Below are 25,157 nucleotides of genomic sequence, written 5' to 3' on the forward strand. Positions count from 1 at the left end.
GCGATGGTGTCGCTGGCGAACAAACGTGCAAGTGCAGCATCTCACGACTGCTCTGAACGTTACAAATGTCCGCCTTGAAGCCGCCTACGGCCGGCATGCCTCCGGAATACAGTATGTTCCCGTTCATCCTGGCCGTGTGAGCTGCACACGGGGATAATGTGATCAGTTTCGCAGGCACCAACGAAAGCCGCAAGACAAAAGTTGACGTCGAGGCCAAGGTCGATGGACTCTGCATCAAGTGAACAAACCACCGCAGCGCGTGATCTGCTCCACATGGTGGTCTTCACTTCGAGAGCCACCTGACGACCGGCTGCTTTGATCAGGAGTGCTTCTCTGTTCCGTCATCGCCTGCAGCCGCACAGGCATGAGTATAAATGTGGCAGGTCCCTCCACCCCTTTCTTCTACCGGGACCATCGACACCGACTGCGATCTTCATTATGCTCATTTTCCGTGCAATCGTTCTCGTCCTCGTCGCCGCAGTGCCAGCCTTCGCTGCAAAAATATCCCATGGCACTTCGCGTCGACAAGATGGTACTTACCACTCATCCATTTCTTCGTGCCACACTATCCGGACTGCATGCGCCTACAGCCATCAAGCCCGGACTCGGCGCGGATCCGTGGGTGATCATGTACGAGGACAACTACTACCTGACCTACACCACCGGGTCGAACGTCCAAGTCTACAAGTCTTCCAACCTCGCCGAGTGGTCGACGACGGGAACCATCGTGTACACCCCGACTTCGCCCTTTACGGAACTCTGGGCGCCAGAGCTGCACATCATCGACGGCTCGTTCTATATCTACGTTGCTATGGACCAGAACAACGACAACTCCCAGCATCGGATGTACGCTCTTAAGGGTACGAGCACTACGGATCCGACGCAGCCGTTCGAAGTGAGTCAGAAACAACGATGACGGACGGTGTGCTGACCATACGCAGCTCGTGGGACAAGTGACGTCATCGGACAACAACTGGGCCATCGACGGAACCGTGATGCAGGTCAGTGTTGCACGCGCTCATTCAATCCGCGAACTACGCTCATTTTTGCATCAGTATCAGAACGATCCGAGTCGACTGTAAGGCTGAGATCATATCGCCTTCTTTGAGCGAAATTGCTGAAACACTCCGATCAGGTACTTTATTTGGTCCGGCTGGACGAACTCCAGCCAGACGACGGTGCAGAACCTGTACATCGCGCCCATGGACTCCCCGACTCGCATCTCTGCCAATCGCGTCCTGTTGCACGAGCCCACCCCGGACTGGCAAGCAAGTGGCGGCCAGCGAATCAATGAGGGCCCCGAGATCTACGTGCACGACGGCCGGACGTTCCTCATCTATTGTGCGTATCTGGTGGCATTTGGCACATCCCCGGAGTCTCAGCTGATATCCCCAGCCGCCGCCGCGAGCTGGACCCAGGAGTACTGCCTCGGCTTCATGGGTATCGACGGCGGTGCCGACCCACGTACGTCGCCCTCGTCTCTGTTCACCCCGCCGCTGACCGTGCGCGCAGTCGTCCCAAGCAACTGGTGGCGCAAGGACGACGGGCCGGTGTTCTGGGCATCCGACGCCGCCTTTGGGCCGGGGCACGCGTCCTTCACGACCGACCGCGACGGGGTGCCGTACATCGTGTACCACGCGATGGAGGACCAGAACGGGGGCTCGAACAACCGCTCGATCCGGGCGCAGACGTTCGGCTTCAACCCGGACAGCTCGCCCGCGTTCCCGTCGCCGGCCGGGTTCAGCGTGACGTTCCCACTGCCTGCGTGAAAGACGGTGTGGTCACGGCGGTCTGTGTAGCACGCGCGCCCCGATGGACCGGTTGTTTGTTTGTGTCTACATTAGTGGCTGTCACGGTCGATTCGTAACCGGGAGGTTGTAAAATCTAGATGACGCAGATAAGCTACACATTCATGGCCTTGCGCGAGTTGACGCTTACCAAAGTCGGCCCTGAAGTGCTCACACAATTGGCCTTCCTTCAGCGAGTCGAAGCGTTGGTGGACTTCCAACAAGACGACGAACAGCCCCTTCAACCTTCCTAGCTTACCACCATCTTATGTGAGCACTGCGTGCGCACACTGAACATTAAATCAGGCTGACTTCTGTATTAGTCATCGGGCGCTTCCACTGCCTCCGCAGTATGAGCGCCGGGCCGCCCCCTTTCTCTCTCTCTTGACCCTCGACGACGATGACCCCTGTCCTCACCCTCAACGACGACGTTATTCTGGCTATCGTCACATATCTGGGATGTAGAGACGCAAAATCTGTGTCTGTAGCTTCCAAGCGCCTCTATCAACTTGCGTTTCCCCAGATCTGGGCTTCAATCACGTGTACTCTCCAAAGACACGAAAGCAACCACTCCTGGTACGACGCACTTTCGAAACCCCCACTGCTATCTACCGCACCAAAATTCCATCTCATTCTGCATCTTACCATCGAAATGCACTCAAGGGACTCGGATCCCTCGACTATGACACGCAGAATCGCGGACCTTCTCTCTCGAACCCCCCGCCTACGGTCACTCCGTATTCTGATCCCCGAGCCAATGACCCCCCAATTTTCCGAAGCGATATCTGCCCTTCACAATCTACGCGATCTCCACTTCGCGTGTTTCTCTGTTACTCACACCTCCGCCCTTGTTGCAATGCTCCGAGCCCTTTCACGGCCCCAAACGTTGAAGACTCTCGGCATTGGACTCTACCAGAAGATGGAATTCACCGACTTCGTCGCTCTCTTGTCGCGTTTTTCAAGCCTACATACTTTGGTCCTCAAGACGGTGCCCCCAGAGATAGAGAACAACTCCGAGTTTTGCGTTTTTCCGGCTCTACCTAGCATCCGCGTCCTCAAGGTTCACTATCACGCGTTCAAGTGGGGCATCATGCTCATCCCCCTGTGTCCATGCTTGGAAGTCGTCCAGTGGTCGCGATCGGAAGCTGGCTTTAACATCTCATGCATGGTAAATGGCATCAACACTGGCAAAGACGAACACCGCGCTCCCCTCCGCGAAGTGGCAGTCTTCGAATTCTCCGATGGGCACGAGTCCGGAATGAACACCATGCTTATACAAGATCAGTTCCCTCAGCGCTTCGGACGCATCGACCGCATCTCCGTCGAGGACTGGTCTTCAGTTGTCCCACTCCTCGAACAATCTCGTGCAAGTTCGCTCGTCGTGCACGGCACGGTGCGTTGCAGGCCCAACACGCTTCAGAAGACGGCGTCGGGCTGGGCCGAGTGGACCGGGGTCGGAGAGAGATGCCCACAGCTGCGTGCCGTGGACCTTCGCATCTCCGTGATCAGCGAGATGAACGTGGTGCGTTTCATCACCGTCCCGGCAGACGAATCGCACTGATATGCCTCCGAATGACAGGCGGCACTGCACCAAAGTCTGGTCGGTCTGTCGAGGCTGCTCTTCCTGAACATAGACTTCTGCAACGGGTGGTACTGCTCCTGCTACGGGTCTCGCTACGTTGCCCGGACCCACGGAATGGAGATCAACAGCGACCTCGATCGCATACGAATGGCTCGCAAGCTCGATCCTGAGCCGTTCTTCCGCGCGATCCCGACCTTGCGCGTCCTCGGATTGGGGGGAAGGATGCCGACGCCGGAGTTGGTCGACGACTCGGACGTGTTGGCGGCCCGAGCGCTGGCCCGTGACCATTTTCCAAGCTCCTCGTTCTGCAAACTGCGCGAGCTTTCGGGCTCTCCTGTACGGGCGACGGGCTGGTGGTGGGCGGTGGAACCAGAGGGCGAGGACCGGGAATTGGTGGAGATTTGGAGGGAGGATGCGGAGCGGGCGCGGGCGCTGATCGAGAGCCCGGGTTTCGATAGGACGACGGGTCTTGACGGTACGTTTCCCAATGATGAATATGGCCGCGAGCGCTGAACACTCGCACCCTCTGTTAGGTTTCTTTTCATCAAAGTGCGTCTATCAACAGAGCTCAGCGGAGCGCGTGGATGGGGCCGCGATCTCCGAAGAATGCCGCACTGGACGGGAGCGCGGGTTTGGAGTGTGGTCCGCCGGGGTCATGCGACAATTTGGGCTCCACTTGGACGAAAGGCCACACATTCTTCTGCACTGGTGGCTCGGATATTTTATAACGGCGATGTGGGTTCTCGAGATGTGGGGAGAGTTCCGGCAAAGGGCAACCGGGGAGTTTCGTGGGCGTGGTCCCAGATTTCCTGAAAGTACGTCCTTTACTCTTTTAGACGAGTCGTGGTCACGCATGCTCATAAGCTTCCCATTCTTCTTGAAGTGCTTGTTTCCTCTGTAAAAAGCATATTCAACTGCGCGTCATCATTCCTCGCTTGAAGAACCATGTGCGTCGTCTATCCTGTCTTCCGGAACGCACCATAGTCACGCGTACGCGGGCCAGATGCGGCCACCCCCCTAGGCTCCTGCTTCGATCTATTCCTACCTCCCAGAGGAGCTCCATTCATCCCGGGTTGCCATCTCTTGACTGGATAATGTCTCACGCAACCAATGTCTTGGCGCAGCGGTGCCGTGACCGAAGCCATGCAATCTTGTCTAGGAACGTTCCCGCTCTTAAACCAGTCCACATATTCACACCCACATCTTCACATGCCCGTAATGTTCCCTCGCTAGAGCCATTTTCGCGTCTCTATGGAGCGACTGTGAGGTTTCGAAGGTAGGTCTACTCTTCGTCCATTCATCGGCACGGTCACGTTCTAGCCTCTTTCCCTGGTTCAGTTTCTTCCATAAGCAACGGAGGGTTAGGTTTAACTTCTGGTGAGAAACAGAGAATACGTTCGTGAGCTCTGCCAAGTGGTGCCGCTCACTATATATTGCAGCGCAATCATCGCCTACAGCGCAGACTTCCTCTCGTCTCAGGCGGCTAGCACGATGAAGTTCTCCTGCTTTACCTGGTCGCTGCTACCTTCAGCTTTCGCGCTCGTGAATCCTGCCTCAGCCGCGCCCGGCTGGACCTTTGACACCAAGAACCAGACGTCCGGCATCGTCGCGCTCGAGGCCATCGTTGTCTCTCCGACCTTGGCTCTCTGGTTCGACCGCGCCTCCTTGGACCCTCTTCAGATCAACGGCCACTCGGCGTGGGGCGCACTGTGGAACCTCGAGACCGGAAATGTCACTGCTCTCGACGTCGTCACCAACTCGTTCTGTGCGGCCGGCGCCATGCTTAGCAACGGGACGATGGTATGTTCTCCTCCACTGCACCCTCGATCGCTCGCTCACTCTGCTGCACCACAGGCCAGCATCGGCGGAGACCAGACCGGCTTCGCAGGAAACCCGGTGATCCAGCCTGGGAACCAGGCCATCCGTCTCTTCGAGCCCTGTGCTTCCCCCACCGGCGAAGGGTGCACGCTGTTCGAGAGCCCCGAGCTCATCCTCATAGCCGAGCGCTGGTACCCCTCGGCGATCCGCATCTTCGATGGCAGCCTGCTCATCGCGGGCGGCATGCATGGCGAGGCCGTGTTCTACAACATCGACCCCGAGAACAGCTTCGAGTTCTTCCCGCGCAAGGAGCAGACGGTCCGGCCGTCCGCGTTCCTCGAGCGCGCCCTTCCCGCGAACCTCTTCCCTCGGTACGTGTTGACGTCAGTCGGCCTTTCCATGTGTTGAAGAACGTTCGCAGGCTCCTCGCCCTCCCGGACGGCCGCGTCCTGATGATCGCGAACAACCAGACGATCATCTACGACATCGAGGCCGACACCGAGACCATCCTGCCCGACATCCCCAACGGCGTCCGCGTCACGAACCCGATCGACGGCTCCGCGATCCTCCTCCCGCTCTCCCCGCCGGACTTCGTCCCCGAGGTCCTCGTCTGCGGCGGCACCCAGGTCGACGACACCATCCAGCCCGCGAACCTCTCCTCGCAGATCGCGGCGACGACGCAGTGCTCGCGCATGACGATTACTGATGAAGGTATCGCCCGCGGCTGGGAGGTTGAGTATATGCTCGAGGGCCGCACCATGCACGAGCTCCTCCACCTCCCGAACGGGCAGGTGCTCATCGCGAACGGCGCCGGCTCCGGCTTCGCGGGCTTCAACTCCGTCGCGGACCCGGTCGGGAACTCGAACGCGGACCACGCGGTGCTCGTCCCGAGCCTGTACACGCCCGACCGCGCGCGCGGGGAGCGCATCTCGAACGCGGGGATGCCGAGCTCGGGGATCGCGCGCGTGTACCACTCGAGCATCACGCTCACCCCCCAGGGCAACTTCCTCATCGCGGGCAGCAACCCGAACACGGGGACGGTCACCGGCGCGGACGTCAAGTTCCCGAGCGAGTTCCGCGTCCAGACGCTCGACCCGCCGTTCATGGCCGTCGAGCGGCCGCGGATGTTGAGCATGCCGGCGAAGCTGGCGTTCGACTCGAGCGTGACGGTGCCGATCTCCGTCCCGGCATCGCTCGTCGCGAACGCGACGAATGTGAAAGGTGAGCAGCTGGAGCCGTCGGATGGGTTCTGCGAGAGCGCTGATTCAGTGAACGGCTGGCAGTGGCGCTCATGGACCTTGGGTTCTCGACGCACGGGTTCCACGCTGGAGCTCGCCTCGTCTTCATGAACGCGACCGTCGCGCCTGGCGGGACGTCCATGACGTTCGTTACGCCGCCCAACGGCCGCGTCTTCCCACCCGGCCCGGGGACTGTCTTCTTGACCATCGACGACGTGACGAGCCCCGGTGCAACGGTCATGATGGGCAGCGGGAACTCTCCGCCGACGCTCGAGTAAAAGCATTGGAGTTGTACCCAGTAGCTGCTACGCAGATTGTTCTTGTCTGAATGTCTGTGCTAAGGAGAATAAACGCATTTCTGCGGACAGAAACCTGAGAGGAGCGGCTCATCAGCGTGGGCTCGCATGAACCACTCTGAGCGGGAGGCTTACCGTCAAGACTGGTATCGCGCAGGAAGTGCGGAAAAGGCTGGACGCTTGAACGCACATGGCGGTGCGGCCGCCCCGAGGATACGAGCGTCGGCCACATTTTGGCCTTTGACATTCACGTTACCTCACTTGCCCGCTAAATGCCCTCATTCATCCAACGCTGGCGTCGCCTGCGCAGTTGGGACGATCTTAGCGTAACGCTGCGGGGTCCCGCCCATGCCTTGCTCGCGCACAAGCAGATTCAACATAATGCTACAAGAGAGAAAGAATATCGGCTGCACTACGAGCCACATGAAGCAACGTTTTCCTAGACTCACACGTGGCCTCAGACCTCATTTTCAGAGCCCTCCGAATGCAATCAGCTTCTCATTCATGTATTCGCTGATTCCATGCCCGCCCTCGCGTCCTACGCAACCGTCAGCCATAACACCAACAGCGCACCAGTAAACACTCACCGAGCCCGCTCTCCTTGACGCCCCCAAACGGAATGACCGCCTGGCTGATCACGCCCGTGTTCGCGCCGACCATCCCGACCTCCAGCGCCTCCGCCACGCGCCACACCCGGCCGACGTCGCGCGAGAAGAAGTAGCCGGCGAGCCCGACCGCGGTGTTGTTCGCCATCGCGACGACCTCCTCCTCGGTCTCGAACCGGGTGAGCGCGGCGAGCGGCCCGAACGTCTCCTCGCGGTTCACGAGCGCGTCGGCGGGGACGTCGGAGAGCACGGTGGGGGCGAAGAACGAGCCCGCGCCGGGGATGCGCTTGCCGCCGAGGAGGACCTGCGCGCCGTTCGCGAGGGCGTCCTCGACGTGCGCCTCGACCTTGTCGACCGCGCGGTCGTGGATCAGGGGGCCGTGTGTGCTGAGGAGCGGGAGTGAGCGTGCGGGGGGCGGGCGAGGAGAAGTGAGACGCACGTCTCTTTATCGAGGCCGTTGCCGACCTTGAAGGCAGCGACGCGCTCGGCGAGGCGAGAGGCGAACTCGGCGTAGACAGAGGACTGCACAAATATGCGGTTCGCGCAGACGCAGGTCTGCCCGGTGCCACGGAACTTGCATACGATCACGCCTAGCGCAGACGTCAGTGCTTGCCTACAGCACGCACACCCTGCTCGGACGCACCTTCAACAGCGGCGTCAATGTCGGCGTCGTCAAAGACGATGAACGGCGCGTTCCCGCCCGCCTCGATCGACACCCTGCCCCGCGCCCGCGCATCAGCCGCCGAACCGCGCATACATGCATACACACACACTTTTTCAGCGTGCCCGCCGCCATCTGCGCGAGCATCTTCGCGACGGGCGTACTGCCCGTGAACGACACCTTCTGCACGATCGGGCTCTCGCACATCTCGCGCCCGACATCGCGCACGTTCGACTGCGTCGTCACGATGTTGATTACCCCGGGAGGGACGCCGGCGCGTGTCGCGAGCTACACGGGCAGGTGAGCGATGGGGCAAGCGGAAGGGAGCGATAAGCAATCACTTCGGCGAGGGCGAGGGCGGAGAAGGGCGTCTCGGGAGGGGGCTTGATGACGGCGGTGCAGCCTGCTGCGAGAGCAGCACCAAGTTTGCGGGTGATCATAGCCGAGGGGAAGTTCCAAGGGGTGAGGATAGAACTGCGGGACGCCGTAGGTAACAGGGTCATTGAAGAGCAGGAAGACGACGTACACCACGCCGACGGGCTGCTTGATGACAATGTTTCGAACACCGGGGAATGGGGAGGGGATTTGCTCTTGGTACCATGTATGCATGAGGACGAGAAACGATTCGGGCCATGGGAGATAGACGTACCGCCATATGTTCGGACGGCCTCCTCAGCTGTACACAGACCCCGGTGAAAAGCAGGGACAGGAAAAAGGTGATATTGTCTCACCGAACCACTACAGTGCGGAATGAGAATGCTGCGGATGCCTGTACAGAGTACAGAAGCTACTCACCTCGATGAACGAAGCGCTGTACAGGTGCTCTCCCTGCACACTCTGCTCAGCCCAAATGCATTATATGGACGAGGGAAACCGCACCATCGCTTCTGCAAGAGGCTTTCCATTCTCCAGAGTCTGGACCCAGCGATGAGCGGTTCCCGTTCACCCTCAAGCAAGGCACGGTTTCCTCACAATCATGCGCGCAAGGTCGTCCGAGTGCTCCTTCATGAGCGCATACAGCTTAATCAAGATGTCGTGTCGTTGCTATATGCGCACCAACATTTCAGGAAACACGGGTAGAGGCGCAGGACATAGAAAGAACGGACGTTGGCAGTCGTCTTGCTCCAGGTCTTGAACGCCTTCGCCGCGGCATCGATAGCCTCCTTCGTCTCCGCGAGGCCCATCTCGGGGACCGTCCCCAGCTCCTCGGTCGTCGCGGGGTCTGTGAACGTTCAAAGGACGCCGGCAACGCAGAAGGAAAAGGACGGTACACACTCGTGACTTTGATCACCCCACCGTCCTTCGCATCCACCCACTTGCCGTCAATGAAGCCCTGCGAGCGCACCAGTGACGCCTCCTTCAAGCCAAACTGAGGTCTTCCTATGAGTCCCCACTCCCTCCCCTCGCAGATAAGCAGACCGAAGCGAGCACGCACCGCAGACGAGCTCGCCATCCTGAACCTGAACGCCGGGTGCCTGTAAATCTGCCGGGCGCGGAGCTGGGAGGAGAACACGAGCGAGACCGTCGAGGTGAGAGTGCGCGCAGGAGGCATGGGCAGGGCGAGTCGAGTCAGAAGGTCACGGCGGGCAGCGAGCAAGGGAAAGAGCTTGAGCCCGGCCTGTAGGCTGAGAGCCACCCGTGGCCTCCACACTGTCCGCTCGGTTATCCGCTTATGACGACAGCCCGGTGTTCCTCAGGCGCCGGCGCGTCGCGATCACCTGGTCTGGAGCTGCAGCTTGCATTTGTGCGAGTAACCGTAAGACGAACGTGGGACTCGGAGGCTTTGTGCCACGAGAGACCGCGGTACAGACGGTTCGCCGCCGGGCGTCGCTGGTACACGATCAGTCCTCAGCTCTGGATATGCTCCCGCCGTTGTCCGCATCCAACCACCAGGGTCCCACATGGCGTTTAGGCAGTTGCAACGCACCCACTGATGCCGGGGCTAGAGATACAGTTACAAATCTTAGCTGGTGTATGATTATTATCACGTCCGATGTAAGAGACAAACACATCCTCTCTCGTAAACAAGTCATGCCCAGGCACAGAACAACGACACATAAAGCAACTACGCCACCCTAGTCATACAAAACCGGCGCGTGGGGAATATTAAGGGGATAAAGAATCATAAACCGCAAATAGCAAGTAGCACCAGGAACCAAGGAGAGTACAGTGCGCGCAGAAGATAAAGCCAAAAGCAGACGCAACAGCCCCGGAGACGCGAACCACACAACCACACCGAAACGTGTATCGTCCGAGCGCAGCCTCTGTCTAGTCCGAGCCTAGTCGCCGACACAGTCCGCATCCGGTCCCGCATGAGGTCGAGGTCCGCAGCTCCCAGTCTTCCGTGTCCCGAGAGGGGGTGGATGGACGGCAGCGGAGGCCAGAAGTTTCGCCCAGCAGCGTGGAGGGAGGCCCGATCGGAGAAGTGTCGGCATGAGCGTCGGCGTCCGAGCGAGGTCTTGTGCCGCGGCGCCGGAAACGGGAAGGTAGAGCGGAGGAGGGGTGATTACGAGGACGAGATAAGCGGAGACCGAGAGAACGTGAGTTACCGCGAGGGGGGCGGACCGACGACGAGCTTCATTTTCTCGAACGAGTCCGTCGGGTACGGGCGCGCGATCCCCCGGAAGCAGTACTTGTCGACGAGGTAGTCGATGCGGCGGACACCAACCTCCTTGTCGAAGTCGCGGGACGTGGGGAACGTCCTGCTCCGGCGGGTGTACGCCCTCGAGATCTCATTGACCTGGCGTTGGTCGAGCCGGGCCCAGTCCTGCTGGGTGATCCGCGTCTGGAGGTGCTTCCACACGGCGTAGAGGACGTCGTGCACCGAAATCGGGGGGATGTTTGTCTGGGGGAAGGGCACGTGGAGGAACGGGCTGGCCTCGCGGGAGCGATTTTCCTGCACCGTCTTCGGGTCGAGGACGATGGGCCAGTCGGAAATTTCGTCGCAGGTGATGACCATGTGCCAGACCGGAGGGTACGTCGCGGACGCCCTCAGCTCCTCTTGGGTGAGAGCGGAACCGTGACGGTCATAGACAGAGGCGGTGCGAAGAGGGGACCACTCGTAGTGAGATAGGTCGAAATAGATGCGCGGACCGCCAGCACCCTCCCCGTCGAGGAGCGGATGGACCTGAGCGCGAGGAGGGGGCGCGGGTGGGGAGGGAAACCCGATGGGGGCGAAGAGAGTCGGGCCCATCGTAGGCACGGCGAACCAGGAGGGGGTCGCGATGCATGTGTCGGAGCGACGGCGATGGTGGGTGAAAGGCGGGGCGGCTTGGGTAGGAATGCCGACGACGGGAGGGAGCGGAGTGTAGAGAACAGGCGGGGAAGGGAACGGCACCTGGACCGGAGGCGCAAGACCTCCATGCCACGACGGACGTCGTTGGCGGTGATAATGCCCGTCTCCCTCGAAGTGAACGCGACGTGAGTCCGGCGAGAGCAGCGGAGAAGGGGGCAGGTTCGCGGGTGGGATGAATGGCGAGACGTATGGTTGGTTGAAGTAGGAAGTGAGGTACGGCGTTTGGTAGAGGAACATTGGGGAGTAGGCCATGGTGGATGGCGGTTGGGGGACGAGAACAGTTGCAAGTTCAGGGGGAGGGGACCCGGTTTTATAGGCGGGAGGGGTACACTCTTGACGGATCGGGAAGGTGTCGGTATACTACCGCAAAAGGACAACTTAGAGTACGCACCAGTGTGGGACCTGCTAGCTGAGTGCCTGTAGGGCCTTTGAAGAGACCGACGGACGGCTGTGCACAAGGCGGTCGTGGCGGGGGGAAAGACGTTGCTGCACTGGTCCGTTCAGGGCGCTGTGTCGGCTTAAGTACGGTTGCGATCGAATTGCAAAGATAGTAGATCCTGACTCGGCGCACAGCATCTGATCAGGGAAAGAAAAGGTGGCAGATCAGTCACCGTAAGTGCATCCGCCGCGTTCGCCGGGTCAATGTCGCCGCCTGGCTCGTGAACACCAATCATCCGCTGCCCGTCGACCGCTAATGGAGGGCGATAAACATCAACGCGACCACATCGAGACCACATACTTACGGGCGCAGCATTACCCAATCCTGCTCGCGCGAGCACAAGCTCGGAAGGGCTGTGCGGGCGAGGACAACGTTGAGAGTCTGTTTGTCGCCACGCTGTCAATGGTGTCGCGAAAAATTGTTGCGAGGAGGCATGCTGATGACTTCCGAGGTGACCGGAGCTGGCAGTCGTGTAGCAACGCAGCGCCGTGCAGACATGGGCGAACCGAGACAAGGTGCACCGAGCGGTGTGTTGAAAGCGAGGAGGCGAGGATGGAGAGAGAGCGGAAGCAACGTAAGGTGAACAAGGTGGCGTTGCTGGCAGAAGGAGCGTCGTAGCAGGCAGTGGCAGCGGCCCCGGCCAAGGCTCGCGGAGCGCCGGCGTTTGTTCGGGCAACCTGAGAGCGCTCACATCCTGACCTGCAACGATCCTCCCTTGGCCCTGGCTCAATGCGCCCTTCCCGAGCCGTACACGTTCTTCTTTGAGTAATGTAGAGGTGTACATGAGATCATATGTCTCACTTTGGCACAAGCTCTCCGGAAGAACCCGCTGTGGGTGCGCGCGTCATCTGGGCGTTGCGTGGCAGATCGCCTTCCAGTCACGTGGCTCAGTGAGCGACGATGCGCCCATGTATCGAGCTTTTCCTGATCGTGACCTGGGTACGCACCGGTCTATAATATAGTGCTGATCACATCCAGCGCCCATCGCGCCCAGTTAAGGGTCGTCCCGTTGGGAACATTCCAGCTTCCTCTTTCACCTCGTTCCCCGCAGTCTTGAAGGTCGCTGGACCCTGGGTTCGCTGCTCGTAGGGTCTATGAGCCTTTTCCCCACCACACCTCCGGCATGTCTTCGACCGCCTTGGTAGATGATTACAACCCCTCCGTGCAGTACAGCCCCAACTGGATTGCGACGGAACAATTACCAACGGAAGTCGATGGTACCCGGCATGGTGCCGCAGCCGCGGGGCTCACTGCGACGCTGTCTTTCAAAGGTGCGCAAATTGTATCTCCTTCCGTTAAGTGGCGTCGCCAACTGCGCCTGGCAGGTACTGGTATCCAGGTGGTCGGTGTTCTCGAACCTACCGGGGCCAACGGGCAGCCTACAACACAATACGCCATCGACGGTCAAGTAGTGGATACGTACACTGCGCCATACACCCCAGACGGTCAAACGACGTTCAACGTTACATTCTTTTCTAAGAACGACTTGTCCTCCGAAGACCACACGCTCGTTATCACGAATATGAACGGTCAAAGCCCGACGCTCTTCTGGCTGGACTACTTCCTCGTCGAGAACTCTTCGCCGCCGTCGCCGGCCTCGTCTACGGCTGATCAGATGGGTCACTCTACGACAACTTTTACCTCAACGTCACATTCCTCCGTTACTACAGTCATTCCCTCTCACACCCGTTCTTCATCTTCGACCCAATCCGCTACCACTACGTCCTCGTCTCCTTCTGACGTGACGCCACATACCGCAGAATCCTCCTTGGACGATCCCACGTCTCGTTCATCTTCAGCAAGTTTCACGGTAGAAAGCTCTCCATATGCATCACAGACTGTAATCACCTCGACCGCCCTGTCAACTTCAACCATTGTCGTGACCACGAACGGTGCCGCACTATCCGATTCCGATTCTCGCGTTAAAATCGCGGCAATCGTAAGCGCGATCGTAGGCGCGATCGTTCTGCTAGCGCTCTTGATCATTCTACTTCATCTGTCGCGCCGTCGAAAGCGTGTCCGAGGTATGTGCCGACTTTGTATCCCTTTTCATCGCGCTCAAGGAATTCGCAGATTTTGAACGCTACATCAGCGACAAGCGCCAACAAGCGGAAGCTCGAAGTCCATCCTCCCCCACAACAGTTTCCGTCGCGGCTCCCACTCCGACTCGGCGTTTCGTAGCACCAGCTACCACCACGAGCGCGGAGTTGGCGACTACCAGTGTCCCCACTTCGGCAGTCGCGCCACTCTCTCCGTCTGCGTTGGCATACTCCGACCAGAGCCCGCACATTGTGCGGGATGAAGCCGCCCAAGCTTCCCGCACGGGTCCTTTGCAAGCGCGTTCTTTACTGAGCGCTGTGTCGCCAACGAGTGGTCAGGAGGCCACGGAGGCCACGCCTCCGGCGCGCGGTCACTATATCGACTCTGGACTCCGACTGTACGACGAGCGGATGCCCCCACCACCGTACACTGCAGACTAGGATGCCCGGTTAGGAGGTCGTTGACATCGTGCGGCTGCGGTCTGGTCACCGTAATGTTGCTTCGATGTACGTATGCCGTCTTCTTCTGCATGCCGACGTACGAGTGATCATCATGCTCAACGCTTGTTCCTTTGTAGAGTTTACGTTCTCTTGTGTATTGGCGTCCTCCGGTAAACAAGTGCCGTTCGAAGGGCGTGTGATTCTTCGCACAGTGGCGTCGCTCGATAGCAAACATGTGAGGGTGCGTTCTTCAGCACGTTGTGGTCTCGTCCCCAGCCGCTCTGTACCGCACCCCGCCACTGCCTACACAAGCGCGGTGGCGGGGTGCGGTACAGAGCGGCTGGGGACGAGACCAGCGCGTTGTTTCTGGTGATACTTGCTGACACATAAGTAACGGCAGACGAGAGAAGAGAAGCATCCGTGAATTGTTGAGATCCAGAGCAGAAGTATGCATGGGACTTGACGACGAAATGGCGGCCCAATTTGAATAGCTAGTTACCTCGAAGTTCCTCAGCCCTTATCGATCGATGCACAGCGGCGTAGACGAAGTACTGCATGCTCCGCCTGCTTGCTATATGTTACCCTCATAAGGCTCGCCACCAGGCTGCTGACGCTGGGTGCATGTCTCGCCAAAACGTGCGTCCAACTCCGCCGCTTATACCATTAAAGGCCTTCAAAGCTTGACTTAGACTCGTTAATCGGCAGTAGTCTGAGGCCGTGCCCTGGATTGATACCATCTTGATCGGCAAGCTTTCGTATTCAGCATTCCTCATGCTCCCCATTCGGCTGACTCTGCTACCCCCGTTGCTGATTCTTCTGTCCCTAGAACTTCTCATAGTCATTGCAAGATATTTCTGTCTTCAAGAGCAAGCCAATCAAACCAGCGCAGTACTAGGTGCCGTATATCAAACCTCGAAGGCTCCCAGCATCGTTGCATTGTGATCGCGTCTCACCCCATACCGCTGACCGCCATCTGACGGGTTTGATGGCCAGGAACGGCGGTCACTCCGTCTTCTCGACTTTGAGGGATGTCACACGACGTCACGGGGCGGGCCAGATGGCAACTGCCTGAATAGGACCTTCCTGTCACGGTCAAGAATGGGTCACATCCGGTAGCGCCACATCCACCACAAACGACGGTCTACAGTGACGACGTTTGCCATTGAGTTGCCGCCGAGCTTCAAGGAGAGTTCTGGATGTGCCGAGTCTCGAGACATAAACTGAGGAGATATGTTTGGCCGCAGCAGGTGCTGGCAGTGTGCCACAGTCCCTCACCGCTGTGACCGTGACAGGAACCATGGCAAGTCCTGATCATCGTCTTCGGGCCCATCCGGCGCCTCTCGTCGTCAGTCCTCCTCGGGCACAGGGCCGCGCGGGTGGTGAGATATATGCTCTGCCGGCGCGTGGCGATCGTCTCCCTCTCTCCCTCCCCCCCCCCCTCCTCCCCTTCACCGCCGCCCACGACGGCCTCTCCGCCCCCGTGCGTCCGGACGCAGGAGCGCAAAAGCGCGCTTGGTCTCGGATAGGCCATGTCGGACCCCCAGCTCATTGACGACACGAACCCGATCGTGCAGTACCAGGGCGGTTGGGATTGGCAGCAAGGCGTGGATGCCGTCGACAACACTAGACACGCGGTGTCTGCAGATGGCCTCATTGCCTCGCTGAGCTTCTCAGGTGAGTTCTGCCTCCGCGAGCGGCAGTGCGCTCTAGGCGTTTGCGGCTGACGGGCTTCGGGATTGGCGTGGGCGCTCTGCAGGCACGGGCATTCAGGTCGTCGGCCAGCTCGAGCCTTCCTCGAACTGGGGCACGCCGTTGACTTCGTACACGATCGATAACCAGCTTGTGGGCCAGTACCAGGCGGGATCGACGTCGAGCACGCAACAAAACGTCACGTTCTTTTCCAAACTCGACCTTGCGTACGGTAACCACGAGATCGTAATAAAGCACATCGGAACGACAGGGACGTACTTCCTCGACTTCTTCCTCGTGTACAAGTCCCAGTCCTCGAACGTCGCCACGACCAAGCCTGCCAAAAATCCCACCACCACCACCACCTCCACCACCTCCACTACGCAGCGGCAGCAGCAGCAACAGCAAACTACCTCAACGAACGTACCACCCACCACTGTCACTACCAGTTCACAGACTACCTCGACCACGACCACGACTTCCTCCTCCGTCGGAGACTTGCTCAAAGCCACCAACGGGTCCTCGAGCACCACCACCTCCGGAATATCGTCAGTGATCTCGCCTTCTACTTCCAGGACCTCCTCAGCGAACATGACCGCAACCAGAACCTCTTCAACCCCCCTCGGCTCTACCGCCACCCGCCTCGGCCAGACCGCCATCAGCGACGGTTCATCTGGCATCGTCCCCACGAACACCGCAAGCCCCGACGGTTCCGTGACGGGTAACAATGCGAGCGGCGCCGGCAACAATCCCTCGTCCTCCGCGAGCCACAACAGCAACCTGGGTGCAATCGTGGGCGGCACGATCGGCGGCATTGCCCTGCTCGCGTTCTTGCTCATCGCGTTCGTCCTCTGGCGCAAGCGCCGCTCTCATGAAGGTACGATCACCCTCGCTCTGATGGACCCCTTGCTCGCGGCTGACGTGTCTCTCGCGGGATTCGCGCCTCTCCGCCGGCCGGTCGCAGACGTCCACCCGTTTACGCAGATGGACGACGGTCTGAACCGGACCGAGTCCGCGCCCTATGGCGCGCCCTCGCCCAAAGCGTTCGGCGGCGCCGACTTTTCGCACATGCAGCTCGCCGCCGCCGCGCGCCCCGCAAGCATGCAGTTCGTCATCCCCTCTTCGCGCGCCGCCTACGCCAGCGACAACCTCTCGCGGGGGACGACCGCCGCGCACACGCCCGCGGCGTTCCCGTACGACGCCAAGGCCGCGCGCGCGCTCTACGGCGCGGAGTCGCAGCGGCTCGGGCCCCCCTCCTCCTCGTCCTCGAGCCACCTGCTGAGCCCGGTGACGGAGTACAGCGCGCCCTCGGCCGCGCACGACGCCGTCTTCTCGCCCACGGACACGTACGCGCGCTCGGACTTCGGCGGCGGCGCCGGGAGCGCGCCCTCGGTCTACGGCGGCGTGGAGACCGCGACGAGCCCGGAGACGGCGGGCGAGGCCGCGCGCGCGCCGTGGTACGCGCCGGCGACGCAGCAGACCCAGGCGGCCTCGCTCCTCCACGCGATATCCCAACGGAGCGCGGGGAGCCCGGCCGAGGACGGGGGCTCCGCGGGCGGGAGCGGCGGGCGCGCGAGGCGGGAGCCCCGCCGCGCGCCGACGCAGGCGCAGGACGTGGACTCGGGCCTGCGGATGTACAACGAGCCGACGCTGCCGCCGCCGTATACCCCGGACTAGCGGCCGCCGCGCGACGCGGCGGGCGCGTCCGACAGCCTTCGATCCGTTCGCGGTGTACATAGTTGTAGAACGGTGAGCGCGTGCGCTGGGACGGTCGTGTGTTCGGAACGCTGACGGCCGTGTCTCCGCAGCTTTAATCTTATGCACTGGGGCCCCTCGTTCTTCGAACACCTGGCACCCGGTGGTTATCACTTTCACAGGCCTGGGTCGCCCGTCGTTTTATGCCCGGTATGCGACTATGAGAGAACGGACTTGTTGTACCTTGCATCCCGCTTTGTTACAGGGCGTGCGCGCCGCCACAAGTATGCGCCGCAAACACTTTACATTCCTTTGCTCCTCTCGCGCCCAAGGCCGGCTGAAAAGGCTCAGTGCAATGTACTGTCATCGTGATTTGTGCGTCGATTGAGTCGACATCGCTGGAGTGGACATCTGTCCGTAACAGTACGGTCCCGGATCATCGATCAGGCGCGGGGGGGCGGCTTGCACCCGACCTGTGATGCGACGGACTCCGGGGCCTCGTTTGATTCGTTCGTCCCGTGAGACCTTCGCACTTTTGATGCTTCAGCCAACTCGCTCAGAGCGCTCAGAGTCGGGAGCTGTTCCGGACCCCGATCCCCCAAACTTCAAAGTGTGTATCATCGTGGCCGGAGTTCAAGTTGCTGAACATGTATCACAACGCTCCACATGACGCAGCATAAGTACTCCAGACCACCAGCCCTCTCTCGTTGCCGCCTCTGTTCAATGTTTCAAGCTTAGGTTTATAAGCTTCATCGCGATCGACATCACGGCCGAGATTGACAAAGCTCACCGCGAGGGCCTCCACAGCCCGCGTCTCGCGTCTTGCCTCCTTCCCCCACTCACCTCCTCCCGCGCGGCGATGGCGTCCGGTGCGAATATCACCTTCATCGACGACTCCGACTCCATTGTTCAATACGAGGCGGGTTGGAACTGGGAGCCGAATGTGTCGGAGGTGGATGGAACCCGTCACCGGGCGGTGATAGGTGGTCTGTGGGCGACGCTTTCATTTGCCGGTGCGCATCTCGTCAATCCCTTCCTTCATTTTGTGCCTTTTTCGGCGGCGGCACTTCCCGCGAGAATCACTCGCTGACTGGCGTGGTACTATGCACTGCATGTCGCATATCCAGGTTCTGGTGTGCAGGTCTTCGGGACCGTCGGGGCGTCGAGCAGCTACGGCCGGCCGACGACGGAGTACCTCATCGACAACAAGAGCCTCGCCACGTACACCGCTCCGATCACGAACACAATGCGGTACAACGTCTCGTTCTTCGATATCCAGGGCCTCCCCTACGGCACACACATGCTCAACATCACGAACCTCAACGGCACCGCGCCCAACACCTTCTGGCTCGACTTCTTCTTCGTCAACAAGACCGTCACCGCAAGCGACAGCACTGCGTCCGTCTCCTCGAGCACGAGTTCCGGTCCGGCGACGGGCCCGACCGCGGGCGTCGCCGGGAACACGTCCGCTTCCGGCGGGCACAAGAACATCGGCGCGATCGTGGGTGGCGTCGTCGGTGGCATCGCCTTCCTCGCGCTCCTCGCGCTCGTCCTCTACTGCGTGCGGAAACAGCGTCGTCGTACGTTGTCCATCACTCCTTGAGACCGGCCCCTGCTAACCTTCGCGCGCGCGCGCCACAGGAAACACCGTGCAGCCCTACGCCGGACCTCCACCCGACAACCTCGACGGCGACGGCCACCTGAGCCCGGCCAAGTCCCCCTCGCCCTCCTTCGCGCCGGGCACGGCGCTCCCCTCGCTCGCACCCTCGTCCGTCGCGCCCGCCTCCTCCGTGACCCCCAGCATGCCCTCGCCCTTGCTCTCCCCGAACCGGTACACGTCTACCGCGCCCTCCTCACCGCAGCCGGCCACCCCGTCCGACATCGTCTCCCTCTCCCCGCAGATCGCGAGCGCGAGCGTGGGCGTGGCGGGCGCGGAGCCGCTGCCGGTGCCGCACACCGAGGTCTCGCGCGCGCCGTGGTACGCGCCCGCGGCGGAGGTCGACCGCGCGGAGGTCCTCCTCCACGCGTTCTCCGTCCTGCACGACCCAGACGATTCCGACGACGACCGCGGCGACCGCGCGCAGTACGGCGCGGCGAGCGTGAAGGGCTCCGGGGCGAGCGCGCGGACGGCGACGACGCGTATGACTCAGACGACGATAGCGTCGCCGCTGCGCGATGAGGATTCGGGGTTGCGGATGTACAGCGAGCCGGCGCTGCCGCCCGCGTACACGCCGGACTGAGTACTGAGGCCTGAGGGGCTGGGCTGCGCGCACGGCTTGTATATCTCACTCGTTAATCTTATTCTTACTGTAGGGTGCGATGCGTCGCAATTTTGTGTTGGGATAGCTTCCAGTCACTGGATATATGAGATTTTGTGCTAATTTCCGCGGCGTGTGAGGCTTTCCAACGAGCAAACGAGTTGGGGGCGCAACGCGACAATATCTCCCGTCTTAGTACGTGACAGGGTGAGTCTGGTTAGCGTCATCTGTACTCCTTCCGCTTACCACTACCACCATCACCCTCCACTCAAGACTCCCAAGCCGTCCATCTCAACAGCGTCTCCACACTGGACGCCCTTCCCCGCCGCACAACGCCTTCAGGCGCTGTTTGCACGATGCATTCATGAACAACCACTAGTCATCACCAGAGACGAACTGCGAGGATCTGATGATATGAGGGCGGATGGTGATCGAGCAACATTGGAGCCAGGTGAGTATCTACCGGCCCTCTTGTACGGGAGATCTACTCCCAGAACAATCAGGTGAGTCGTCTGTTCGTGTTCCCGAGCCGCGCCTGACTGGAGTTTCGCTCTGCCCAGGCTTCGCACACGAAGACTGGACGATCAGTTCAAAGTTAACACTTCTGCTCGGCATTGTACTGAGTTTCTTCTAGCTCACCGTCTGCGCCTCCATCGCTCGGACTCCGGATTCTGGGTCATAGCATACTTGGCCCAATCTGCCCGTTTTGTCGTAGCACTATGAATTAATATCCTCATCGGTACGAGCTTTCGAATTCGAGCCAATAACTAGTTCTTGCTGGCGCTCCCGACGAGTTGATACTCGGCACTTCCGGGGCGGCGCGGGCCGCTCGATATCCGCAGGCGCCCGTGATCGTGGTGGCATTCGAGCCCACCAAACGTTTACTTTCGTTTCTACTCTCACCTTCATCCTGCTTGGACTGCCATCACCCACCTCTCTCGTGCATACCACTCCGTCTTGCAGTATATTCATTTGCTTTGTCTCATCCTCGTTTGTGTGTGTTCATCAACTCACGGCCGCCAGCCAAGTTTCCTTATCCACCTTCGCCTGGGGCATGTCCAAACGAAGAGTAACATACTACTATGACGGTGAGTATATGCTGTCATCTCGTCTGCATCCTCTCACATGTGGTTCTAGCGGATGTGGGGGCGTACTCTTTCGGGATGTCTCACGCGATGAAACCACAACGCATGCGGATAGCTCATGAACTCGTCCAAGCTTATGACATGCTTCCCAAGATGCAGGTCTTGGTGTGTAACTATTCCCTCCGACTATCAGCATGCCACCCATCCTTCATGTGCTATCTAGCGTCCAAAACGCGCGTCGCCTGAAACCATGACCCGTTTCCACACCGACGAATACATCGACTTCCTTTCCAAGGTCACCCCCGACAACTACCGCAGACTCACGTACCAAGGGACGCGTTTCCTCGTCGGCGATGACAACCCTGCGTTTGAAGGTGTCTTTGAGTTCTCGTCTATCTCTGCTGGAGGGTCCATAGGTGCGTTCCCTCCGTCGAAAGTTCTCGCCCCATCCCATTCTCACGCCAGCCCCACGTCTCCTTCGCTCCCGCACCCCTGCACCCCGCACCCTCGCGCGCTGGCCGCCTTCATCTGCACGCAGCCGCGGCTCAGCGGCTCATACAAGGCGAGGCCGACATCGCGATCAACTGGGCCGGAGGCCTGCACCACGCGAAGAAGCGCGAGGCCTCGGGGTTCTGCTACATCAACGACATTGTGCTCGGCATCCTCGAGCTCCTCCGCGCGTTCCAGCGCGTGCTCTACATCGACATCGACTGCCACCACGGCGACGGCGTCGAGGAGGCGTTTTACACCACGGACCGCGTGATGACCTACTCCCTGCACAAGTACGGCGAGTTCTTCCCAGGCACGGGCCAGCTCGACGATCGCGGCCGCGGCAAGGGGCGCGGGTACACGGTCAACATCCCGCTCAAGGACGGCGTCACGGACGAGTCGTACGCGAGCGTTTTTCAGCCGGTGCGCAGTCGCAGGTGCTGCTTCTTCCTCGCCCGAACCTCGCACTGAGCGCTTTTCTTGCGCGTGGTAGGTGTTCGACAAGATCCTCGAGGTCTTCCGGCCCGACGCCATCGTCCTCCAGTGTGGCGCGGACTCGCTGTCTGGGGACAAGCTCGGGGGCCTCAACTTGACGATGCACGGGCACGCGCGCTGCGTGCAGTACGTCCGCGCGACGCGCATCCCGCTCATGCTGCTCGGCGGGGGCGGGTACACGGTCAAGAACGTCTCGCGCACGTGGACGTACGAGACCGCGTGTGCACTCGGCATCGAGCACACGATCGACCCGAACCTGCCGTGGAACGACTTCTTCGAGTGGTTCGGGCCGCGGTATCGGCTCGAGGTATTGGAGAGCAACCTGGAGGACCTAAATATGCGCGATGGGTCGCTGGACCGGATCAGGTCAGTGCGCACAGGTCTCGTAATATCTTGAAGCTTACTGTGCGCATGGAATAGGATAGAGACACTGGAGCAGTTGTCGAAGCTGGGGCCTCCGCCGTCGGTGCAGATGCAGGACGTCCCGCGACAACCGCTCGACCGGGAACTGAAGCTGGGCGGCGTGCACGCCCACGCACCCATCGACGACCTCGACGAACGGCTCGCGCGTACGTTCTCTCCTTGCCCCTCTTGCGCGCGCGCTCACGGCTCTTGAGCAGAACACGCGCGGTACGTGTACGATATGCACGATTCGGACCGGACGGACGACGAAGACGCGGACGAACGTGACGAGGAGATCGACATGGACGACGAGGCGGAAGAGGACTCCGCGCGCCGCCGCGGCCGCTCGCGACGCGTGCACCGGCCCCCCGGGCACCACTACGGGAGCAAGCGGATGTCGATCGTGACGTCGCGGTACTTCGACGTCCCGCGCCCGCCCGCGGAGCTCGACGACGACGGGTGCGGGCACGGGCACGGGGCGAGCATCGCGGCGGGGGCGACGCGCGGGCTCAAGCGACGGTTCTTCGAGAGTGGGGCGGAGTGGGATCCGGTGGCGCGCGTGGTGACGGAGCGGGTGCGGGCGGGCGTGGGCCGGTTCGCGACGTATGGGAACGGGATGCTGGGGATGGATAGTGCGTTTGGGCTGGAGTCGACGTGGGTCACGATCGCGGAGTCGGATACGAGGACGGAGGAGCCTGAGGACGACGAGATTGACGAGGACGATGAGGATTGAACGGTGTGTAATTGGAGGTGGATGCTGCACCTGTGCTTCTGTTGTCTTGTCTCTGCTATATATGCAGTCTATATGCAGTCCTGTATTTTGGATATCTTATACCTGGAGTAATTTTAGGAATCCATTATTCTTTCTCTGTTTCGAGGACAAAAAGTTGCTGCGTCCGAAGAGGGAGATTTATGGACATGCAATACAGCTGAGCGCTGAGCGCTGAGCTCCGGTCCAGTTGGATGTGTCCCCGAGGCGGAGAATCGGGCCGCCCACTAGGACGCGCCTCAGTTCAACGGCGGGTGTGCTGCAGTACGGCCGTCGCTCTTCTTCTCCCCACCACCACCACCTACACCACCACCCTTCCTTCCCGTCAGAACCCGCAAAATATACCCAACTGTCCACTCGACACGCCCCATGCCAAGTGACCTGGACCAGTCCGTGCCCCACCTTCGCCCGTGTGCCCCGCGCTCAGCGCGCCGCTCATCTCGAATTCCTCCTCTCGTTCGCGCGCTAGACAGATCGAGCAGCTCTTACGCTGCGAACCGATATCAGAGGAGCAAGTCAAGCGGCTGTGTCTCAAGGCGCGCGAGATTCTCATCGAGGAGGCGAATGTGCAGGTCGTCGATTCTCCAGTCACGGTGAGCTGTGTTTCACCCGAGTATCGGGATGCGGTCGGTCTCTCACGCGTCCTTGTATGCGCGTAGATATGCGGGGACATCCACGGGCAATTCTGGGACATGATGGAGCTCTTCAAAGTGGGCGGGCCGTGTCCGGAGACGAACTACCTCTTCATGGGTACGTCGGGTCCCCCTGCCGTCGCCCAAGCCACATGTTCACCCGCATATACCCGCCAGGGGACTTCGTCGACCGCGGCTTCTACAGCGTCGAGACCTTCCTGCTCCTCCTCGCGCTCAAGGTGCGCTACCCGGAGCGGATGACGCTCATCCGCGGCAACCACGAGTCGCGGCAGATCACGCAGGTGTACGGCTTCTACGACGAGTGCCAGCGCAAGTACGGGAGCAGCAACGTCTGGCGCTGGTGCTGCGAGGTCTTTGACTACCTCGCGCTCGGCGCGATTGTCGACGGCCGCGTGTTCTGCGTGCACGGGGGCCTCAGCCCGAGTTTGCAGAGCATCGACCAGGTGCGTGGGTGGTGCTCGTGCGCGTTGAGGGCGGCGGGGAGCTGAGACGGGCGCGGGTGCAGATCCGGACGATTGACAGGAAGCAGGAGGTGCCCCACGACGGTGCGATGTGCGACTTGCTGTGGTCAGACCCAGACGGTGCGTGCCTCCTTCTCGTTTGCGCGTCCAGTCGCCTCAAGAGCGCATCCCTCTCCACCCCTCCCTGGGATATGCGCGCTCCGATCCCCTCCTTGTGCTCATCTCGCCGCGGCCAGATATCAACGGCTGGGGCCTCTCCCCGCGGGGCGCGGGCTACCTCTTCGGCGCGGACATCACGAAGCTGTTTGCGCACCGGAACAACATCGACCTCATCGCACGCGCGCACCAGCTCGCGATGGAGGGCTACAAGCTCATGTTCGACAAGACGATCGTCACCGTCTGGAGCGCGCCCAACTACTGCTACCGGTGCGGGAACGTGGCGTCGATCCTCGAGCTCGACGAGTACCTCGCGCAGGAGTACAAGGTGTTCTCGCATGCGCCGTCGGTGCGTCTCTCTTTCTGCGACCGGGCTCTGGGTGGAGAGTGCTGACCCGGGACGTTTTGGGGACAGGACGTACGGTCGATACCTGCGAAACGGCCGCCGGCGGACTACTTTTTGTAGTTTGCTGGGTGACTCTGATCTGGCTCGACCTTGCTGTGCTCTGACCCATGTTGTACGTTGCTGTAGCTTCGCATCTCGATGTACTCAAATTTTCGCTTCTTCCATTCATGTGTGCCCGGGACCACAAACACACCTCCATACTGTCGCCAGTTTCCAGTGAGCTTCACCTGCATAAAAAAGGTCAAGCCATCTTGGAACGCTGTTTGCGATCTTGCGCGACCCGTCATCCCACGATGCGCACGACGTCGCGACCCACTGGTCAGACATTTCCGCGAATTTCGGCATTCTCGTTCAGCGACCGGCCTCAGTGGGAGGCAGTACAGTGAGTGCCCGCTTTT

At 60.5% G+C, this 25,157-nt stretch overlaps 9 protein-coding genes across 9 annotated transcripts; 7 read left to right on the forward strand and 2 right to left on the reverse strand.

Moving 5' to 3' along the window:
* Positions 1-529: 529 nt before the first annotated feature.
* On the forward strand, positions 530-1,769 carry BXZ73DRAFT_43964 (Arabinanase/levansucrase/invertase; the record flags this gene model as incomplete). Its single annotated transcript, XM_048019248.1, has 6 exons — positions 530-895; positions 942-1,001; positions 1,056-1,078; positions 1,136-1,341; positions 1,396-1,464; positions 1,513-1,769. 6 exons carry the CDS (start codon positions 530-532, stop codon positions 1,767-1,769), a joined length of 981 nt encoding a protein of 326 aa, XP_047879875.1.
* A 3,091-nt stretch (positions 1,770-4,860) lies between these two features.
* BXZ73DRAFT_43798 (glyoxal oxidase precursor) lies at positions 4,861-6,703 on the forward strand (the record flags this gene model as incomplete). Its single annotated transcript, XM_048019211.1, has 4 exons — positions 4,861-5,169; positions 5,224-5,558; positions 5,609-6,408; positions 6,471-6,703. 4 exons carry the CDS (start codon positions 4,861-4,863, stop codon positions 6,701-6,703), a joined length of 1,677 nt encoding a protein of 558 aa, XP_047879876.1.
* A 488-nt stretch (positions 6,704-7,191) lies between these two features.
* BXZ73DRAFT_99578 (succinic semialdehyde dehydrogenase) lies at positions 7,192-9,539 on the reverse strand (the record flags this gene model as incomplete). Its single annotated transcript, XM_048028049.1, has 15 exons — positions 7,192-7,259; positions 7,309-7,712; positions 7,766-7,916; positions 7,970-8,043; positions 8,100-8,275; positions 8,329-8,461; positions 8,514-8,577; positions 8,637-8,663; positions 8,719-8,725; positions 8,783-8,815; positions 8,867-8,902; positions 8,960-9,031; positions 9,094-9,209; positions 9,263-9,356; positions 9,423-9,539. 15 exons carry the CDS (start codon positions 9,537-9,539, stop codon positions 7,192-7,194), a joined length of 1,572 nt encoding a protein of 523 aa, XP_047879877.1.
* A 993-nt stretch (positions 9,540-10,532) lies between these two features.
* On the reverse strand, positions 10,533-11,534 carry BXZ73DRAFT_43896 (uncharacterized protein; the record flags this gene model as incomplete). The annotated part of the gene is made up of 1 exon (XM_048019230.1): positions 10,533-11,534. One exon carries the CDS (start codon positions 11,532-11,534, stop codon positions 10,533-10,535), a length of 1,002 nt encoding a protein of 333 aa, XP_047879878.1.
* A 1,310-nt stretch (positions 11,535-12,844) lies between these two features.
* Positions 12,845-13,461, forward strand: BXZ73DRAFT_99580 (uncharacterized protein; the record flags this gene model as incomplete). The annotated part of the gene is made up of 3 exons (XM_048028050.1): positions 12,845-12,992; positions 13,047-13,320; positions 13,392-13,461. 3 exons carry the CDS (start codon positions 12,845-12,847, stop codon positions 13,459-13,461), a joined length of 492 nt encoding a protein of 163 aa, XP_047879879.1.
* A 2,269-nt stretch (positions 13,462-15,730) lies between these two features.
* Positions 15,731-17,567, forward strand: BXZ73DRAFT_99581 (uncharacterized protein; the record flags this gene model as incomplete). Its single annotated transcript, XM_048028051.1, has 2 exons — positions 15,731-15,875; positions 15,958-17,567. 2 exons carry the CDS (start codon positions 15,731-15,733, stop codon positions 17,565-17,567), a joined length of 1,755 nt encoding a protein of 584 aa, XP_047879880.1.
* Positions 17,568-18,444: 877 nt separating this feature from the next.
* BXZ73DRAFT_99582 (uncharacterized protein) lies at positions 18,445-19,825 on the forward strand (the record flags this gene model as incomplete). The annotated part of the gene is made up of 3 exons (XM_048028052.1): positions 18,445-18,598; positions 18,713-19,165; positions 19,227-19,825. 3 exons carry the CDS (start codon positions 18,445-18,447, stop codon positions 19,823-19,825), a joined length of 1,206 nt encoding a protein of 401 aa, XP_047879881.1.
* A 1,072-nt stretch (positions 19,826-20,897) lies between these two features.
* BXZ73DRAFT_7550 (histone deacetylase) lies at positions 20,898-22,900 on the forward strand (the record flags this gene model as incomplete). The annotated part of the gene is made up of 7 exons (XM_048022223.1): positions 20,898-20,931; positions 20,981-21,093; positions 21,152-21,344; positions 21,467-21,840; positions 21,911-22,282; positions 22,340-22,481; positions 22,533-22,900. Coding segments are annotated over 7 exons (1,596 nt in total), but the record flags the coding sequence as incomplete, so codon positions are not given.
* Positions 22,901-23,452: 552 nt separating this feature from the next.
* On the forward strand, positions 23,453-24,819 carry BXZ73DRAFT_43836 (serine/threonine protein phosphatase; the record flags this gene model as incomplete). The annotated part of the gene is made up of 7 exons (XM_048019216.1): positions 23,453-23,472; positions 23,553-23,676; positions 23,743-23,833; positions 23,893-24,179; positions 24,242-24,317; positions 24,434-24,702; positions 24,769-24,819. 7 exons carry the CDS (start codon positions 23,453-23,455, stop codon positions 24,817-24,819), a joined length of 918 nt encoding a protein of 305 aa, XP_047879883.1.
* Between the last annotated feature and the right edge of the window lie 338 nt (positions 24,820-25,157).

This window comes from Epithele typhae (assembly GCF_022376455.1).
Source record: "Epithele typhae strain CBS 203.58 chromosome Unknown BXZ73scaffold_12, whole genome shotgun sequence".
Classification (NCBI taxonomy): Eukaryota; Fungi; Basidiomycota; class Agaricomycetes; order Polyporales; family Epitheliaceae; genus Epithele; species Epithele typhae.